At 43.9% G+C, this 21,193-nt stretch overlaps 1 protein-coding gene across 5 annotated transcripts in view; it reads right to left on the bottom strand.

Annotated features, from left to right (window-relative positions):
- Positions 1-21,193, bottom strand: part of LOC137431519 (arf-GAP with GTPase, ANK repeat and PH domain-containing protein 1) — a 709,868-nt gene that overhangs the window by 287,113 nt on the left and 401,562 nt on the right. For 4 of the 5 annotated variants that reach the window (XM_068122904.2, XM_068122907.2, XM_068122903.2 and 1 more), the window contains exon 2: positions 12,915-12,973. The exons of the other annotated variant lie outside the window; for it this stretch is intronic. In XM_068122904.2, the coding sequence (XP_067979005.1) occupies positions 12,915-12,973 (59 nt within the window). The remainder of the gene's footprint in view (positions 1-12,914; positions 12,974-21,193) is intronic. 5 annotated transcript variants of the gene reach the window in all.

Genomic DNA, 21,193 nt, shown 5'->3' with positions numbered 1-21,193 from the left:
TATTACATCATTATAATACTCGTATCAAGTTTGATTTAAATCCATTCAGCTGTGTCCGTTAGCACATTTTTACCTGACATGACCTTTGACCTATTGACCCCAAAATTTAATGGGTTCATGTTTACATCATTATATATACCTGTACCAAGTTTTCATTTCAATCCCTTCAGCTGTTCACAAGTTCTCACATTTTTACCTGACACTGCCGTTTTACCAAAACACTTGCCGTTCTCAAGTTATAGACGTATTACAGAATCTGACCTTTGGCCTTTAACCTCGGGACACCCAAAATCTAATCATTTAATCTTTACATCATTATACATATCTGTACCAAGTTTGAATTTGATCCCTTATAGATCTATTACAGGTTTCACCTTTAACCTTTGACCTTTGACCTGTTAACCCAAACTCCAAACAGTTAATCTTTACATCATTATACATACCTGTACCAAGCTTGAATTAGATCACTTCAGCCATTCTCCAGTTATAGACCTATTACAGACTGACCTTTGATCTCTTGACCCCAAAATCTAATCAGATCATCTTTACATCATTCTACATAAGTGTACCAAATTTGGTCAGAATCCCATCACTGGTTCACACGTTATCATGGTAACAGTATTTTTACCTAACATGACCTCTGACCTTTGACCTCTTAACCCCAAAATCGAATCAGTTCATCTGTACCTCATTATACATACCTGCACCAAGTTTGACTAATATCCCTTTAGCGGTTCTCAAGTTATCGTGGTAACGAAAACCTATCACGGACGGACGGACGAACGGACAGACAAACTGAAAACATAATGGCTCCGTCCGGCGACGCATAAAAAAAATTGCATTCATATTTGAGAAATCTCTTTGCCTCTACAAAGTTGTCATGGGAATTTTGTTCACGAATTTCTTTCACTCAAATTATACAGCTTTTCCGTTTGTAGTACAGGTATCCAACAACAAATCCAGGATCATAAAATCCAATATTTAAAATTTTTCCAATGCAATCCAATCTGAAAACAGCCAATTTTTCAGGCTAAAACTATAACTTTGAGATAAAAACTAATTGTTCTTAACCTTGGGATACCAGAATGCCAAGCGCTCAGACGGCAAATGTTCACTACTCCTATTGCTCGATAACTTTTTATGTTTGCAGGATAAATGAATGTAGTGGTGTATATGAATATGAATGAATGAATGAAAGATCGTTTTAAGGCCATTTTTCCCCGCTAGTGCAGGGGTTAGCCTTGTGGGCCCCATGACAATCATGGTTCCCTATTTGAGGCAATGTTTTTATGGCCGGATGCCCATCCTGACGCCAACCCTTAGTCGCCTCTTACGATGCGCAGGGATACGGTGTACCTATTCTAAATCGGGGTACACACCGGGATCATTCATCCCAGCAAGCTGGTACTCAATTTGCCGACCTCGGAAGGATGACAGGCTGAGTCAACCCCCCTGGCGTTAATTCAACTATCGACCGGGATTCGAACTCAGGATCCTAGGATCCCAGGCCTGCACCCTAACCGCTAAGCCAACACCAGGTGTATATAATCCACTAAATTAACACAGTGGATACATATTTGTCAAAAACAGTCCAAAATACTTTCATTCTTTGTCTTTTATCATGAAAACCAGGATATCCTGAAAACCGGCAACCCTTTGGTCCCAATGTTCCCAGGTTTGTGATTGGTTACCTGTATATGTTAAATGACTTATCTGGTAGAAAATATGTTAAATGACCTTCCTCTTTGCAGGTGACTCCACATCCCACTGCGAGGCTGGCAACAGCAGCTTCCCTCTTAGTCAAGTTCAGTATGTCCAGATTTAAAGTTTCGTTGGATTTTTTGGGGGATTTGGAAAACTATACATTTTTGGAAACTATATTGTACAGTCAGTCAGAAAACCAATGTTGCTATTTGCACAGACTCCTGTATGGCGGCCATCTTGGATTTTCAAAATTGCCGCCGAAGAACTAATTTTTCTCAATATCTCAGCTTCTAAATAACAGAGCTTTGATTCTAACGGCTAAACATACATTTTCAAGGGCCCCGAATCCAATGGTAACAAGTTCGATAAGCTAGACATGACCATAGAGCTCCTATGTGGCGGCCATCTTGGATTTTTCAAACTGGCCTCCGTAAAATTGATGTTTCTCAATATCACAGCTTCTAAACAACAAAGCTTTGATTCTAACGGCTAAACACACATTTTCAAGGGCCCCGAATCCAATGGTAACAAGTTCGATAAGCTAGACATGACCATAGAGCTCCTATGTGGCGGCCATCTTGGATTTTTCAAACTGGCCGCCGTAAAATTGATGTTTCTCAGGATCTCATCTTCTAAATAAGACAGAGCTTTGATTTTTCTAAATCCCAAAAACAATCCAACGAAATCTAAAATCTGGACATGCTGAACCTGACTGTGTTGACTGTAATGAGAAATACTATTCTACTGCGAGTGTTTTGCCCTTTGTGGGCCTTTGTGGCATACTGCCAAATAACACACAGATACTCCTAATGTTCATGAGAGAGATCAAATACAAGCGGCTCTGGCCCCGATACATCGCAGACATGTATGACCTAAGAACCAATCACCCTAGGACCTGGCAATCTATCAGTAACCAAGAATGACATCCCGTTTGTATCCATTGGACCAGATCATGCATGTGAACATCTGAACAAGCTGATGAAGATTCACTCTGGACTGATTGGCATCTCTAATAATGCCAATGCTAGACAGAGGTTCTTCATGGTTTCACCAGAATTATCACGCCTGTCAAAAGACTTCAAGAGTCAGTTTGGCCTGGAAGGTGACAAGATCACAGAACATCATGACCTTGGTCCAAGTGCAGTCAAGAGGGAGCATGAAGCAATCAACAAGATCAAGGCTGCGATACTGAGTCACGGGAATCCATTGGACACTGAAGGTGACAAGCTGCACAATGTGATAACGAATGCTTACATCCCAGACGAGTATGTACCACAGATCTTGAACATTGATGTCACTGGTCAGAAGTTGTATGAAGACTACGTGTCGGAGCGTATCAATGGAGATGTTAGCCTTGGGCACCAGTCAAGAAGGAGAACAACAAGATGTTCACGTCTGGGAACAAGAGAACCACAGTGAAACTCAGAGACAGGACTGTGGATCTGAAGGAGACTAAGGAACTGTACGGAAGGCTCATGGTCCTTGCCAAGTCAAACAGAGACGTCAACCAGAAATATGCCATCTGAAATTACGAGTTCACTGTGACACCAAGAGCACTGTTCGCTCCAGATGGGACAATTCTTCCATGCACTGACAAGTCGAAGTTAATTCATCTCCTCGACAAGTTAGCAAGAGCAGAAAATCACCCCGAAGATCAGCAGCAGACACCAGCTGCAAGTGTTCTACAAGAAGATCCAATGGACACAAGAACTATGGCATCCACATCTAGTAAACCTACAAGTCGGAAGATTGCACTGGTGGATGGGATGGTACTTGTGTGTGCATAAGCTGACAAAGAAACCAGCCACTGTAGTGAAAGTCAACGATCTGGGTGAATGCTTCAATGACAGACTCATGTCTCTAACAAAAGATTGTGATGAGATCATACTGGTCTTTGACACGTACAAAAACGATTCTCTGAAGAGTGCTACCAGGGCTAAAAGAAGGCAAGGAAAGGATGCAGTACAGTATCAAGTCAGAGATGACACCAACATCAAACACATCCCAATGAGCAGATTCCTTTCTCATGACAAAACAAAGGCTGATCTGACTGACTATCTGGCAGCGAAAACTCTAGAATACAACAGTCACTCATCCAAGTTGATCATCACGTCTGCTTCAGGGCATACGAGGAGCAACAGTGACCTGCTCTTCGAGGACAACAACCTTGAAGAAGCTGACACCCTGTTGATCCACCAGGCCGTGCTGGCATCCCAGTGAAACCCACATGATGCGCAGTTGGTGTTCTTCTCTCCCGACACAGATGTCCTGGTACTAGTCATAGCAAACTATGACCTACTGCTGAGGAATACATCCATTTCCATGGCCTCTGGAATACTTCAAATAGAGCCACTGTGGACAGCTCTAGGGGTCGAAAGAGCAAAGGCGTTGCCAGCCATTCATGCTTTCACAGGGGCAGACAACACTGGGAGGTTCTCTCGAATAGGCAAAGCAACCTGGCTGCATGTCTACCTCAAAGCAAGTGAAGATATCATAGACACCGTGCGAATGCTTTCAGATGCAACTGAAGTGACGGAGGACATGTTGTCCACACTAGCTAACTTTGTATGCGCTGCTTACTCTCCAAATGGCATCCACATCGACAGCATCCCCGAACTACGATGGTATCTATTTTGCAAACACATGGCAGAAAGTGACAGGCTTCCTCCTACTCTTGGAGCTCTCAAGCAGCACATCCTTAGAGTCCATATCCAAGCCAGAGTGTGGGGTCAGGCAAGCATTGCTCAACAGGATCCTCAGCTGAATCCCCTGCAAAACGGCTTTTACAAAGACACGGATGGACAAGTGAAACCAACCACAACTGAGGAACCTCCAGCCCCCAAGGCCATCATTCAAATGGTTAGATGTCAGTGCAAAACAGACTGTTCTTCATCTAGATGTTCCTGCAGAACAAACAACTTGGCTTGTACAGACCTTTGTCAGTGTGACATCCAGTGCCAAAATGATGAGGACTCTCAAGATGCGATGAACGAAAGCGATGATGAGGATGATGATGACTTTACTCAATGATGAATCAAAGCTCTGTGCTCTTTAGAAGGTGAGTTACATCAGTTTTACGGCGGCCAGTTTGAAAAATCCAAGATGGCCGCCACATAGGAGCTCTATGGTCATGTCTAGCTTATCGAACTTGTTACCATTGGATTCGGGGCCCTTGAAAATGTATGTTTAGCCGTTAGAATCAAAGCTTTATGTTGTTTAGAAGCTGAGATATTGAGAAACATCAAGTTTACGGCAGCCAGTTTGAAAAATCCAAGATGGCCGCCACATAGGAGCTCTATGGTCATGTCTCGCTTATCGAACTTGTTACCATTGGATTCGGGGCCCTTGAAAATGTATGTTTAGCCGTTAGAATCAAAGCTCTATGTTATTTAGAAGCTGAGATATTGAGAAAAATTAGTTCTACGGCGGCAATTTTGAAAATCCAAGATGGCCGCCATACAGGAGTCTGTGCAAATAGCAACATTGGTTTTCTGACTGACTATACAATATAGTTTCCAAAAATATATAGTTTTACAAATCCCCCAAAAATTCCAACGAAATTACATAGTGAACCTGACTATCTCTGCTACCCTGGAAACTATCAGATTCTGGTCTAAAACTTGGAATGTGCCCCTTTCAATCAAAGTTAATTTCGAATTCTTACCATGTCCATCCAGAAACGATCGTCAACCAAAAACACAGGGCATCCTCCATCATGCCTTGAAATCCCTTCTTGGAATGTCTGAACTTCTCACAGCCTACCAAGGGTTTGTATACACAGTTCAATGGAGTAATGCTCTCGCACTGCCACTTCACACCTGACACTCCTGTGCAATCCAATGCTGTAATCTTCATCAGTGTCTCCCACAAAGAAGCACAAACACTAGGAGTCTAGGACCGGCTACTTTCTTATCCCAGACAGTTGGTAGACTCTCTGTTTAAAACTGCCTCTCCCCGGGTATTTTGCCCTCTGATTTCATCCATCCATCCACTTAGTGTCATGATGCCAAATTTCAACAAATTTTCTTGTGAACCTCTCAAAATGCAGGCTCACATCCACTCCTTTATTCCTCCTTTCTCCACTTTGTGTAACCTCCTTCCTCAGTCTGTGCATTCCCACTCTTCCCTCCTAGGCTTCAAATTGACCGTGCATCAACACCACATCATTCATCCCCAGACAACTCGATGACCTTTATGGTCCTCAATAACCCTCCATCTCTCCCAAACCCTCTCTCTCTTCCTAACCACCCCCCTCCCTCCCTGCAATCCCCTTTACCTCTCTCCATATACATTTGATGGTTGCCGTTTCCATCCCTCGACTCTCTCTCCTCATGTTAATTCATTTTGTTGCATCCACGTGTTGTTCTAATACCAAACAGTCAGTGTGATACTTTCTACCCTCTGTCATCTTCCATGAGCCTTGGCTTTGTCCACCAAAAAAAATTGGGACTCAGAGCAGTTCAGCAGATTGCATACCAGCCAATTGGATCGGTCCATGAAGTTTGATTTTGAACACCAAGATCCGACTTCAAAAAATCTTCCTGGTTATTTGTCAGCAGGAAGTTAGATTGGGCACTGCATAATGTATGCTGTCATTTCAAGGAGAATGTTAAGCTAGCTGTTTCATCTGTTCATACTCACCTATGAATGTTACATCTCATGGTAGATGTTGCACAAAGTGGACCCTTGGGACAATACTACACCATAAATGACATCTTCCTTCCTTCTTGTTGCCATGACAGAATACATATAACATAGAATACATAAGATGTGTGTAGCATCAGAATACATAAAATTACGAGTATATCAAGAGCGTATAAAAATTTCAAATTTCTACAGCAACTGCAAGAACACCAAAGCCCCATTCACACCACACCTGCAAGTGCACCGCTATGGGAGAGATGCATCTCTCCTCTGTTTTGTTTTTCACAAGAGAATAACAGCAATCAATAAGTACCACAAGCAAGCATATACAGTCACGCGAAAAAATAAATTCCCCCCCTTGTAAAGTTTTGACTTTTTCAACATATTTCAACATACAGGATTTGATCTTCATTTCAACAATATTGATAGATGAAGGTGATATAATATAACAAATATCATGAAACATTTACATTTTGTAGTCCGCAGCCGTGATGCTGACGCCCCCCCCCCCCCCCCCCCCCCGAATTTCCATGTTTTAAACGTTTCCCAGTGTGTACCCTGGTCAGAATAGGTACTGCGTATCCCTGCGTGTCGTAAGAGACGACTAAGAGGGTTGGCGTCAGGAAGGGCATCCGGCCATAAAAACATTGCCTCAAAAAGAGAACCATGACAATTACAACTCCATATGGGCAGGGTGCAGCCCGAAGTGGAGATCAGTTTCTGAGGTTTGGGACATGGAATGTAGGGACAATGACAGGGAGATCAGGAGAAGTGGTGGAAGTATTGGTCAGAAGAAGAATGGACATATGTTGTGTGCAAGAGACGAGATGGAAGGGAAGTGGTGTGAGAATGGTGAAGGGTAGGCAGGGACAGAAATACAAGTTTGTGTGGCAAGGGTGCCCGGAGGGCGTGAATGGTGTTGGAGTCCTGTTTTCTGAGGAGTTTGTAGACAGTGTGGTGAGTGTGACTAGAGTGAGTGATAGGTTGATGATGGTGAAAATGATGATTGGAAAGCTGTTGGTGAACGTCATCTCGGGATATGCTCCGCAGGTTGGTCGAAGCGATGAAGAGAAGGACAAGTTCTGGTGTGCGATAGAGAAGCTGATGGAAAACGTGAAAGATGAGGAAGTTGTTGTGGTGGGAGGAGACCTGAATGGACATGTGGGAAGGAGTATGGATGGTTTTGAGGGAGTTCATGGGGGTTATGGATATGGTGTGAGAAATGGAGAAGGTGAAAGGATTTTGGAGTTTGCTGATGGAGCTGATTTGTTGATTTGTAATACTCAGTTCCAGAAAGAGGATAATAAGCTTGTTACATACACGTCAGGTGGGTCGACGACAACCGTCGACTACCTGATGGTGCGTAGGCGAGATAGGGGGCACCTCCGGGACACAAAGGCGATCCCGGGGGAGGAGGCTGTTTCACAGCACCACTTGGTTGTGTGCGACATAAGGGTGAAAGGTGCGAGGAGAGCTCGGCGGGTGAAGTACCAACCAAGAATGAAGGTGTGGAGGTTGAAAGAGGTGACAGTAAGGGAGGCATTAAAAGAGAGGCTGAGTAGGGTAGAGGATGATGTGGTTGAGCTTGAAAGTGGTTGGATGTCAATGAAAGCTAGTCTGTTGGGAGCCGTTGGTGAGGTATGTGGATGGACAAAAGGACCACCGAGGCACTCGGAAACATGGTGGTGGGATGATGAAGTTGGAAAGAGGATTGACGAGAAGAGGAAGAAGTTCAAGGAGTGGCAGAAGGCGAAGGGTACGGGAGCAGAAACAGCAGAGCATGAAAGTTATAAGGCAGCCAGGAAGGCTGCAAAGAAAGAGGTAGCAAAGGCGCAGGAGGCATGTAGGAAAATGTTCGGAGAACGCTTGGATTCAGAAGAGGGTCAGAAAGCAGTATTCAGGATTGCAAAGCACATAGCGAAAGAGAGGTGTGATGTGATGGGGGTGAGTTGCTTGAAGGATAAAGTGGGACAAATCGTTGTCGACCCAGAGGGAATTAAAGGAAGATGGAAAAGATATATGGAAATGCTGTTGAATACAGAGAATGAATGGGATGGCAACATAGAGAGTAACCCAGTTTTAGGACCGGCAGAGAAGATAACTGAGAAGGAAATTGAGGAAGCGATAAAAGCAATGAAGAGTGGAAAAGCGGGAGGGCCGACGGGAGTTGTGGGAGATATGTTGAAGGCAGCAGGAAGTTGGGGTGTGAAGAGAATGACAGAGATCTGTAATCTGGTGGTGAAAGAAGGCCGCATTCCAGTGGATTGGGAACTGAGTACCCTCGTCCCTCTATACAAGGGGAAAGGTGACCCTCTGGAGTGTGGCTCGTACCGAGCGATAAAGTTATTGGAGCATGGAATGAAGGTATTGGAAAGGGTGTTGGAGAGGAGGATAAGGAAGAAAGTGAAGATCGACGAAATGCAGTTTGGATTTATGCCAGGAAGGGGAATGACAGATGCGCTTTTCATTGTGAGGCAGTTGCAGGAGAAGTACATGGAGAAGAGGAAGAAGTTGTTTTTTGGGTTTGTTGATCTGGAGAAAGCATTCGATAGGGTTCCACGCAAAGTATTGACATGGGCATTGAGGAAGTTAGGAGTGGAGGAATGGTTGATCAGAGTAGTGATGGCAATGTACAAAAGAGCGCGCACAGCTGTAAGGACGAAGGATGGGAACAGTGGGGAGTTTGAGGTGAAGGTGAGAGTGCATCAGGGGTCGGTACTAAGTCCACTACTATTTGTAGCTGTGATGGAGGTGCTGGCTCAGAACGTAAAGGAGGGTTTACCGTGGGAGTTGTTGTATGCAGATGATCTGGTGTTGATTGCGGAAAGTATGGATGGACTGAAGGAAAAGATGAACAAGTGGAAGGAATGTATGGAGACAAAAGGTCTGAAGGTGAATATCGGAAAGACGAAGGTGATGGCAAGTGGTAAAGCATGTGGTGAGGTGGAAAGAACTGGGAAGTGGCCGTGTGCTGTGTGCAGGAAGGGTGTCGGAATGAACTCCATTCAATGTACAATGTGCGCTGAGTGGGTTCATCAAAAATGTAGTGGTCTGAGAGGGTCATTTACCAGTGTGGCAGCTACATTCAAATGTAAGGTGTGCACAGAGGGAGCTGCAGATGGAGGAAATGTTGAGTTGGATCTTGGAGACGGCGTGAAGCTGGAAGGTGTGAAAACATTTTGCTACCTCGGAGACATGCTGAATGGAGAAGGTGGATCAGACTCGGCAACGGTTGCTCGAGTGAGATGTGCATGGAAGAAGTTTCGGGAACTGAGTGGCGTGCTGATGAGGAGGAGAGTGTCGCTGAAGCTGAAGGGAAAGGTGTATGCTGCATGTGTGAGAAGTGTTATGATTTATGGGAGCGAGACATGGGTAATGAACGTAGAGCAGCAACGAAGGCTGGAAAGGGTGGAAATGCGAATGGTTCGATGGATGTGCGGAGTATCGTTGAGAGAGAGGAAGACAAATGATGAATTGCGAAAGATGATGGGAATATTCCCTGTGATTGATGCTGTGAAGAGGAACAGGTTGAGATGGTTTGGTCATGTGTTGAGGAAGGATGAAAGTGACTGGTTGAGAAGAGTGATGGAAATTAATGTAGAAGGAAGTAGAGGACGGGGAAGACCGAGAAAGACTTGGCTAAAGATGGTGGAAGAAGAAATGCGGGCAAGGGGGTTAACAAGGAGAGATGCAGAAAATAGAGCAAAATGGAGAAGATTGTCATGGGGACCGCAAGGCTAACCCCCGCTCTAGCAGGGAAAATGGCCATAAAATGCATGTTGTATTTACATTTTGTAGTCAACTGTATAATTTAAATAAACATAAATGCAAATTTCGCATGTGCTAAAAGTAAGTACACCCCTACATTTATCACTACTTCAAATACCTAAAATTAGAATCAGGTGCACCAGCTCAGGTGCAATTGATTAGAACATCGTTAGAGAGGATCTTGGAGGAACCTGTCTTATTTAAACCTCAGACATTTAATTTGGTTTGCTCTTTGTTGTTGAAGTGTGCGGCGACACAATGCCAAGATCAAAAGAGCTCTCTGAGGCCTTCAGAAAGAAGATCATAGATGCCTACGAGTCTGGGAAGGGATTTAAAAAGATCTCCAAACAATTTGAAATCAATCATTCCACTGTCCGGAAGATCATCTACAAGTGGAGAAGATTCCAAACAACTGCCAACTTGTTCAGGCCAGGCCGCCCCAGCAAGTTCAGCCCGAGAGCAGACCGCAAGATGCTGAAATAAGTCTCTAAGAACCCCAGAATGTCATCACAGGACCTACAGGTAGCTCTTGCCACTGTTGATGTGAAAGTGCACGAGTCTACCATTAGAAAGAGGCTGCACAAATTTGATCTACATGGGAGGTGTGCCAGGAGGAAAACTTTGCTTTCCAGAAAGAACATCAGGGCAAGACTAAAGTTTGCCAATGAACACCAAGGCAAATACCAGCACTTCTGGAACAATGTGCTCTGGACAGATGAGTCAAAGGTAGAGCTATTTGGCCACAGTACCAGAAGACATGTTTGGCGAAAACCAAAGACAGCATTTGACCACAAGAACCTGATACCAACTGTAAAGCATGGTGGTGGAAATATTATGGTTTGGGGCAGCTTTGCTGCATCAGGGCCTGGGCAGCTCACCATCATAGAATCCACTATGAATTCTTCATTGTACCAGAGGGTGCTTGAGGATAATGTGAGACCATCTGTCGGAAAGTTGAAGCTCAACCGAAGGTGGACCTTGCAACATGACAATGACCCTAAACAAACCAGTAAATCCACCAAGGAATGGCTGAAAAGAAAGAAATGGAGGGTTCTGGAATGGCCAAGTCAAAGCCCGGATCTAAATCCCATCGAGATGTTGTGGGGGGATTGGAAACGATTTGTGCATGCAAGAAACCCCTCAAACATCGCACAGCTGAAAGAATTCTGCATGGAGGAGTGAGCAAAAATTTCTCCCAGTCGATGTCAGTGACTGGTAGACAGTTATAAGAAACGCCTACTTGAGGTTGTTTCTGCCAAAGGGGGCAATACCACCTATTAGAGCCAAGGGTGTACTTACTTTTTCCACAGAAGGAAATGGCATCTCTGTTAATTTTTTGTTGAATAAATTATTGCAAAGTCAATCTTTCATTGTTTTTTGTTCAATTAGATCACCTTTATCTAGAGATACTGTTGAAATGAAGATCAAATATCGATATGTCCACATATGTTAAAAAGATTTTAAAAACTTTTCATGGGGTGTACTAACTTTTTCACATGACTGTACCTAAATGAAACAAGCGTTACGCCGAGGTCCCCCGTCGGGGAAGTGATGTGAGTTGACAAAGTGGAAGACACAGAAAACATGCTATGATATGATATTTCGCTCACAAGGTTCAGACATACATGGAGGCGGCCATCTTGGATTTTGACGTGGCAACCCAATTTTCAATAGCGTTCTTCCTTATGCCTAGATACAGCCACACACCCAATTAGAAGTTGGTACTTCGCTTATTTTTCGAGATATTTCGTTCACAAGGTTCAGACATATATATGGTGGCGGCCATCTTGGATTTTGACGTGGCGACCCACTTTTCAATAGCCTTCTTCCTTATGCTGAGGTACACCCACACACCAAATTAGACGTTGGTACTTCGCTTATTTTTCAAGATATTCATCTCACAAGGTTCAGACATACATGGCCGCAGCCATCTTGGATGTTGCCGTGGCAACCCAATTTTAAACAGCGTTCTTGCTTGTGCCTAGATACACCAACACCCCAGATTAGAAGTTGGTACTTCGCTTCTTTTTCGAGATATTTCGTTCACAAGTTTCAGACATATATATGGTGGCGGCCATCTTGGATTTTGACGTGGCGACCCAATGTTCAATAGCGTTCTTCCTTATGCCGAGATACACCCACACACCAAATTAGAAGTTGGTACTTCGCTTATTTTTCAAGATATTCATCTCACAAGGTTCAGACATACATGGCGGCGGCCATCTTGGATTTTGACGTGGTGACCCAATTTTCAATAGCGTTCTTCCTTGTGCCTAGATACACCCACACACCAGATTAGAAGTTGATACTTCTGTTATTTTTCAAGATATTCATCTCACATGGTTCAGACATACATGGCATCAGACATACATGGCGGCGGCCATCTTGGATTTTGACGTGGGTTGCACCCACACACCAAATTCGAATGCGGTCCTTCGCTTACGCACGCACGCACGCATGCAAACACGCACGCCCGCACACACGCACGCACGGACGCACGCACGGACACACGCACGGACACACGGACAGAGGGGAAAGCCATAGTCCCCCTTTCGCTACGCTGTGCGACGGGGGACAATAATCGAGCCAGAAATGATGCCTGTAGTACTCTTACAACTTCTCTTCAGCACAACATAATTTATGCCCGTCAATGATCCATTATCACAGAAAGGCGGCTCAACGGCATATTCCTTCACCTTCTGCACGCCGAAACAAAACCCAAGTTTCCTTTTGCACATCACAATCCTTCAGATAACATCAACCCCCATTCTTTAAAAAAGTAAAATTAAATTACTCACAACTTTCAAATCTTGCACGCTTCGGCTGAGCGTCCATTCTTGACTGTTGACAAAGGAATCTGAGAAAGAAGAGCAGAAAGTTTGTTGCTTATAGTACAGCGGATAAGCTCTCATATTTTAACAAATTGTGCATTTTTTGAGAAAAGCATGAAATTTCTAGCATAGTTAGTATATACCACAAGGTTTATTTTCAGATGTGGAGGGAAGTCAGATTTGACCTCTGAGGACCGTGAGAGGTCAAATCCAAAATGGCCGCCAGTCCACCGGGTCTAATGTTCAAACGCGCTTATAGGTGTCATTTCCAACTAAATTGGGGATTCCCATTCATTTGGTGATACTTTTGAGATCGCCAGAACTCAAGGACATGCATTTAGGTCACGGTCAAGGTCAAATTACGTTAAATATCTATTTTTATGATACTGCAGTTGGAACTGCTATTGGAAAAAGTTCATTTGAACTTTTAAAACTTTATTTTTTTAGGTGCAGGGATAGGTACAGAACACCCAAAGACCAGAAATGATGAAAAAAAAAGTGTTTACACTGCAAGGAATGATGCAATAACCTCTGAAAAAATAACTGTAGTTAACCAAGTATGTCCACCAAAGCTTACATTAAATCAAGTGCAATGATGAAAATTGGTAATGATCTAAATCTAACAGTCTCCAGAACAGAAGCACAGTGCAGTGCACTTGAATGCAGCTTTGGCACACTTGCAGCGTCCAGTGCACCCTTTCTTGCAGCCACAGTCGATCAATTCATGGCACGATTTTGATGCTTCAGGAAGAGTGGTCCAAAGAGGCTGCCACCCAGTTGTCTACTTTGTCCAGCCCCAGTCAGGTGGGTCTGGCATCTCTGGATCCATGACCAATGCCTGGTTACAACAGTTGGCCTGGTAGCAAGTGCGCTTGATGTGCTGCTTGAGTGTTGCCTGGGTTGGAGGAATGTTCTCTGGAGTTCTACACTTCTGTGTGAAGAGCTGTTTCCTGGCATCATTCACTTCCGTGCTCTCACTGGTTCTATCGTACATCAGCACCACAAATCGCTCTAGCAGTAACATTGAGCCTTCACTGACCTCACTTGGCATGCCTAGGAGTTCATTGAAAGCATCATTCACCTTTGGGCATCCCCAATTTAGTTGGAAATGACACCTACAAGGTTTTTCTACACTATTTGGTTCCAAAATTAAGCGCGTTTGAACATTAGACTCGGTGGACTGGCGGCCATTTTGGATTTGACCTCTCACGGTTCTCAGAGGTCAAATCTGACTTCCCTCCACATCTGAAAATAAACCTTATGGTATGCACTAACTATGTTAAAATTTTCATGCTTTTCTCATAAAATGAACAATTTTTGTGTTTATCTGCTGCACTATTATTGCACCTGACAAGATATGGAGCATAAGATGGAATAAAGATGAACATCAGTGAAAAACAAAACATTCTTTTTTCTGTTCACCACTGGTGCCATGTCATGGCCATTACACAGGAATTTCACCAAAGTTACTCTTGGCTAAAAGAAAGGCCTCACAGTACTGAAAACATGAATGAATGTGTACAAGAATGAGATAGTAACACAAAGACAAAACAAAAGATACCATCAGAAGCCCAAGATAAAAATACCACGATAGAAAAAATAGGAATCCTTTTATTCTTGCACTGGTTGAAAGAGCTCAAAATGGGAGGTTCAATAAGGAATGCCTTGAGTTGTATACACCTGGTGCTCCAAGAAAAGAAGAGTTAAATGAGTATAAAAACTTGTTGAATTATTTTTATGGCGTAGCCCATCGGGCAGAGCCGTCTAGAACAGTGTTTGTCCATCCGTATGTCCCCTCAAACGTATACCAATCAGAGCAGATTCCGTTCATGCCGAAATTTTGATTTATATGCCGTTCATGCCGAACATATCGTCGAACCTGTCATATATCACAATTGCCAAGCTCTACCTTGACGTTTTTCATTCTGTGTGACACACCAACAAACCGATTGTTAAAATGACCATCAAATATTGAAAGCATCGGTGTCATGTCTCTTCCAACAATACGGTACGTATAGGCCTTAGGCGTTGTGCATCATCTTCGGACAGCTTCTTTTTTTTTTCTTTCTTTTTTTTAATACAAGATCGAGGCTCGTGTAAGAGCTAACATTGATCACAAAAAGACAGACTGACACAAAAAACATAAAACATAATAAAGGGAGCAGGAGAACAAGATGGAGAGCAGGGACATCGGGAGATCTGTGGGAGGGAGAGGGCTTGGGGGGAGGAGGCATGGGAATGGGAGGAGGAGGGTGGGAGAGGTAAAAAACAAATGGACACTGATGGGTGCTTGATAAAATTACTCTTGAGGGGTGCCTTGACACTGAGGGGTGACAAATGGAAGGGTGCCTTGCATTGAAAGTTTTCCTCGAGGATATTTCTGATTTTGCTCCATCCATTTTCCCTTCTATCCTGACAAGTGCCCCTGTCCCTGCCGAGAAACATCCCCATAACATGATGCTGCCACCACCATGCTTCACAGTATGTATGTTGTTCTTTGGGTGATGTGCTGTGTTGGATTTGTGCCAAACATAATGTTTTGCATTTAGGCCAAAAAGTTCCATCTTGCTTTTGTCAGAACCCAATACTTTTTGCCACATAGCTTCAGAATCTCCAGTGTTTTTTTGCATACCTCCAACGGGACTCAATGTGGGCTTTTTTAAGGAATGGCTTCCTTCTTGCCTCCCTACCGTACAGGCCAGACTTGTGGAGTGCTTGGGATATTGTTGTCACATGCACAAAGCGACCAGTCTTTGCCATAAAGGCATATAGCTCTTTAAAAGGTGTAATTGGCCTCTTGGTGGCCTCTCTGATCAGTGTCCTCCTTACTTTGTCATCCAGTTTGGAGGGACTGCCTGATCTCGGCAGGGTCTTGGTGGTACGATACACCTTCCATGTCTTAATGATTGTCTTGACTGTGCTCCAAGGAATATTCAAGGCCTTTGAAATATTTTACACGAATCTCCTGATCTGTGCCTTTCCACAACTTTATCCTGGAGGTCTTCTTTTTTTTTATACTTAGGAAAAGGCTCATAATAGAGCTGACACATACACACACATATACACACATATACACACATATACACACATATACACACATATACACACACATACACACACACACACACACACACACACACACACACACACACACACACACACACACACACACACACACACACACACACACACACACACACACACACACACACACTTAACACAGCCACTGAGCTTGGGGTAAGTGACGTCACTACCGCCACTTCCTGGGATACTCTCGGTACCAGCGACATCATAACAATGGCACTGCTTTTCTCGCCGTACTCAGCGGGGCATTTCCTCAAGAGGAATTTCCTCCTCCCCATGGATGCCAACCGATGGGGTTTCTCTGTGCTCTATCCTTTTCAAGGAAGGAAGCAGCACATACCATTTTTGAAGTCTTTGGTATGACTTGAACCAGTCCAAACCGAAAGGATGTTTTTAGGAGACACCATCTCCTCACTGGATGGCTGATGGCTCCCTGCAAGAGCTCATCCACCCTTTTCTAGGTGTTGTTTTTGGTCCTGGCAGGGTGTCACAGTCACCCTCCCCACCAGCAAAGCCAGTGAGGTGTGTCGGTTTACTCGCCGACAACGCAACTATGTGGCAGGTTGCACTGGGTTACATGTTAGCAGTGGCAATCCCAAAAGACTAACAATCTTGTGAAAGCTCTTTGGTGCTCATGGTTGAGTCTTTGCTGTGAAATGCACTACCCAGCATAGGAAACCAACAGGAACAGCTGATTTTATTCTGGAATAATCAGAATCACTACAATTTAACACAGGTGGAGGCCAATTAACTTGGTGTGTGATTTTGAAGGTTATTGGTTATTTACACTGAACATGAACACCGTGTTTTTAACTGAAACCAGTGAGCTAAACAGCCTCCCAAATTTACAATTGCTCAGGGTTCGAAATAAGTGGTGGCCCTAGTGCCAAATGCCACCAAAAACTCTATTTGGCCACCAAAATCTGGTCCTCGGTGGCCCATGTGGCCACTTGTCAAAATCATCGATGTATTCGGTTGTTATTTATCATTATGCAATCTTGAGCAACTAAACTTGCCAAGGGGACTATGGGGTCATACGGCAAAGGATGTATTGACTTCATTTTCTCTCCTCACCAGGAGTTCCGAAGGTTAGGCAACGCAAATTATCTTCGTAAACATGTACTGCTTCTGTATCACTGCTCTGGTGATGGTGTTCAGGGGTATTACGAATGACACTTCAGAACCCTCAATTGTATCACGAGTAAGAAGACTCAATGTTATTTTCGCATTTACTCTGCCTACTTTGGTTTGGAGTTCAGACTTCACTTGACTGCAAAAAAAAAATTCGGAGGAATTCCCGTTTTATCATCTGTTTCCACCTTGGGAAGGTGTATATATATAGCAGCTTGAGCGTCCGTTTCACTGCATGGTGCTTTTCTCTGGCCGCTTCAAATGGTACAATAAAATAATAGTACAATAATTGGCAATAATATAAAGAATAGCGTGATCCCCCCTGACGCTCCTGTGAATATATTCTAAATTATTTTGGGATTATAATAACGGTAATTAACCCCCGAATGATTAATCTCACCTGACACGCCAGCTCTAAACAAACTAGCACAAACAGCTTATCCAGAGGTGTCCCATTACGAAACAGCTTGCCAAGATAGCCGTCCCTTATCAACCGTTTCCATGGAGCCGAGTGCTAGCTTAACAGTCTGCTTAAGCCACTTGGTGAGCACTCTACAAGCTGCTTGGTAATGAAACACACCGAATGAGCTGTATCTATAGACCGATCGGATAAGGACGATCATGCCCCCTTCGCCGATAGGCGGCGCTCTTGCGTCCGCCATTACTGGGAGGCGTCCCGATCCAAACTTAACTCCAGCTGGCTGCGCCAGCACAACTATCATCGTGATCGTACATGAAAAGTGTCCATGATAATCGTTCTCAAGTGTTTCTCTATACGTGTGGAGTGGTCGTGGACACCTGGCACCTGAAGGCACACGATACAAACCCCGTTTTCGACGATATCGCCGGGCGCCGCAGGCGCACGGCCATGCTGCCCTGAAGGCACCTGGCACCTGGGGGTACCCGGTTTCCACTTCCACCTGCACCAAACCTATTTTGTTAGCAACCGCGTACCCTATGCTACGCCATGCCGAGCCCCCTTCCGCCTTAGCCCCGAGTTTCTCGACCACTACGATAACGACTCCTCTGACCGACCCGACTAGGTGCCCGTCCCTTCATCGACTCCTCCATATGGCCAGGTCTTGGCGGCCGTACCACAGCCGCCCCGCATGGATTCGTCCCTCAGAGTCCACCTCCGCCCGGGCCGGCCACATCTGGCAACTACGGCTAGGCCCCGAGTGGCCACTGCCGAGCCCCAAGTTCCTTGATCACTAGGGTCGTGACTCATCTGGCAGACCCGACTGGGCCTCCGTCCCATCGTGCGGGCCGCCTCACCGGCTCCTTATCGCTTCATCGACTCTTCCATACGGCCAGGTCACGGCAGGTGTATCACTGCCGCCCCGCATGGATTCTTCCCTCAGAGTCCACCTCCGCGCGGGCCGCCACACCGGCTCCTCAGCGGTCGTATCGTCCACGATTCCATCTTCTCCGATGAATCTAACAAACAAATATATTTTGTATCGATATTCTTTCGGCAAAGTGAACTGAAACCGGTAACTGCACGTAATCTGAACGCTGGAGAGCAAGCCAAATGAAGCGGACGCCTCCCAACTATGGCGGCGTCTATAGAGGGCGCCCGTCCATTGAACCCTCCGTCGGATCGGTGTATAACTGGAGCGAACCCCGCTGTGGTCATATGTAGGTAGCGAGTAGCACCTGCGATTAGTCATTACCTCCATCTTGGATTACCATAGCCCAGGGAGGCTGTTTAGCTCACTGGTTTCAGTTAAAAACATGGTGTTCATGTTCAGTGTTGTGTTCTCCCTGTGATTTCGGCTACAATCAGAGGCATTCCTGTGAGTTGAACTTTCAACTGTTGAACATTGAGTTGAACTTTCAAAGTTGAACATTTATGTCAAATTTTCGTTATGGAGTGACACGTCACGGAGTGACATCTGACTCCTAATTTGAGTGTTAATTAAGCATAGAAGGACAACTCGTATTTTTTTCAATTGGTTTTGAAATAATCTTCATACAGGTAGCTTCTGATGGATAGCATTTGTTGACTTCATACCAATGAATTGAGAGACTAATGAATTAATAGTTCTTTGCATTATCGAGGGCCTATTTTACTGCACTTTTCAGTAGAATGACTTAATTTATTGCAACGAGTGATGTAAGCCAACAGAGCAAGCTAACTCAGTGATCTTGATATTATCTGAAAGTACATGTTTTCAGCTTTCATTTGGTACATAACATGAACTTTTTCAGTCAAATTTAAAATTTGCCCTCTGTGGACCGTTTCTCGTGGAATTACCCCTAAGTGTTATGGATTCTCTTGATGTTTTTATTTATTTATTTTTTTCATTTAAAAAACCCCAAACAAAGAGCTCTCTATCGAATCAGCGTTGTATGGGGTAGAGCTAAAGCAAGGTATTACTGTAATAAGAAACTGGTCGACTGATTAATTTGCCAGTTCCACATTATGATTAATTTGCCAGAAACTAGTATCATGACCTTTGAATAATTCATAGTTCCACATTACATCTAGCATTTTCCACTTTAATACTTCACTGCCTACAGTCTCTGACCTCCATCCACCTTGTTACCTGCAACCACAACTCTAACAATCTCCCCCAATCCCAGCCCCTTCTTCCACTTTTGTTTCTCCAACATTTGATAACCCAACATAGGCTGACAGGACAGCTTAGATCATAGTGGGGAAACAGGTTGGAGTCGATACATGCAAAATCGTAATCGTCCTTTCACCGGCATTAAAAATCTGCTTTCACAATAACAAATACAATAAACTAAAATCGTGAAAGCTTCACAATATATATTTTCATTTGAGTTGAAGGAATAGAAATGCAATAGTAAGGGGAAAAGAAGATGGAAGAAATGTACAGTTTGCCTTCGGCATGTGCACCAAAAACAAGCATTTCCTGGGAACAGCTGCTCAACTTTGGTAAGGAGACTCAGCTGAGGAAAGCAGCAAGAAAAGTAAACAATTACATTGCCTCATCCTACGCCATATATGTCGAGCATCTAGCTCCTCCACGAACCTAGACTTTATATAAAGAAGAATGGCTCATGTTCACAGCATGTTTGACATCGTCCATCTGGTACCTGGTAAATATTAGTAGTAAACATAGCTTTCCATCTAATTCTCACGTGATCTCTCTGACCTACAGCTTTGACAGACTGCTATGACAATACCCCCAGTACACCAAGTTCTGAATCACTGCATTGGTTATGTACTTGCACAAGGAGGTGGCATAACAAGACAATATAAGTAATCTGTGCATTTTTATCAAATATAAACATAAATGTCAACAACATTTCAAGACTTGATACAAACATCTTTAGTCTTTTCCTCAAAAACACCATGGCATACTGTATTTGATGCCAAAAAGAAAAAAAACACATTCCAAACCCACTCCATCATTTATTTTCATCATCACACAGCGAATGTTGAGAAGTAAATACAAAAAAATTAACGCAATGAAGAAAACGATGTCCACAAGGGCTCAAAAACAATAGCTAAGAACTGCAAAGAAGAGCAATAACAATTAATGCATTTAAAAGGGGCAGAGGCCTGTGGAGAAATAGGAAATAAGTAAATAACAAAACTCCCATCAGCCTAGAATGCAGAAAACAATATCCAATGGAATATGTTGCCAAACTGCTGATTCTGAGAACTACATATACTTGAGATGGGCAATCATGGGCGATGAAGGTGATCAAGCTTCATTAAAGTTGTGGGTGTAGTTTCGGATAAGAGGGCAAATACCTATTTGGAGGGGGGGGGGGTGAACCCTCATAGAAGACCCCCTTAATGAGCGCAGATTTTGATGCAGTCAATATACCCTCGTTAGGCATCAGATATGAAGCTTGTGGCCAAGTTTCATCAAAAGTGTGTGTTTGCTTCAAGCGATAATGACCGAAGTGTTTACAGACTCATTGACTCACTCACATAAGATCGCATAAGCTCACCGGACAAAAGTCCAGGTGAGTTAAAAATTGAGAGCGCGATATCCCAATGTGTCCATATGTCCATATTCAGTGTCCATATGTTTTATACCTCTCCCACC

The sequence above is a fragment of the Myxine glutinosa genome, chromosome 7 (assembly GCF_964187855.1).
Source record: "Myxine glutinosa chromosome 7, kmMyxGlut1.1, whole genome shotgun sequence".
NCBI lineage: Eukaryota > Metazoa > Chordata > Myxini > Myxiniformes > Myxinidae > Myxine > Myxine glutinosa.
The sequence above is the reverse complement of the archived record's forward strand: the minus strand, read 5'-3'. Positions and strand labels throughout refer to the sequence as shown.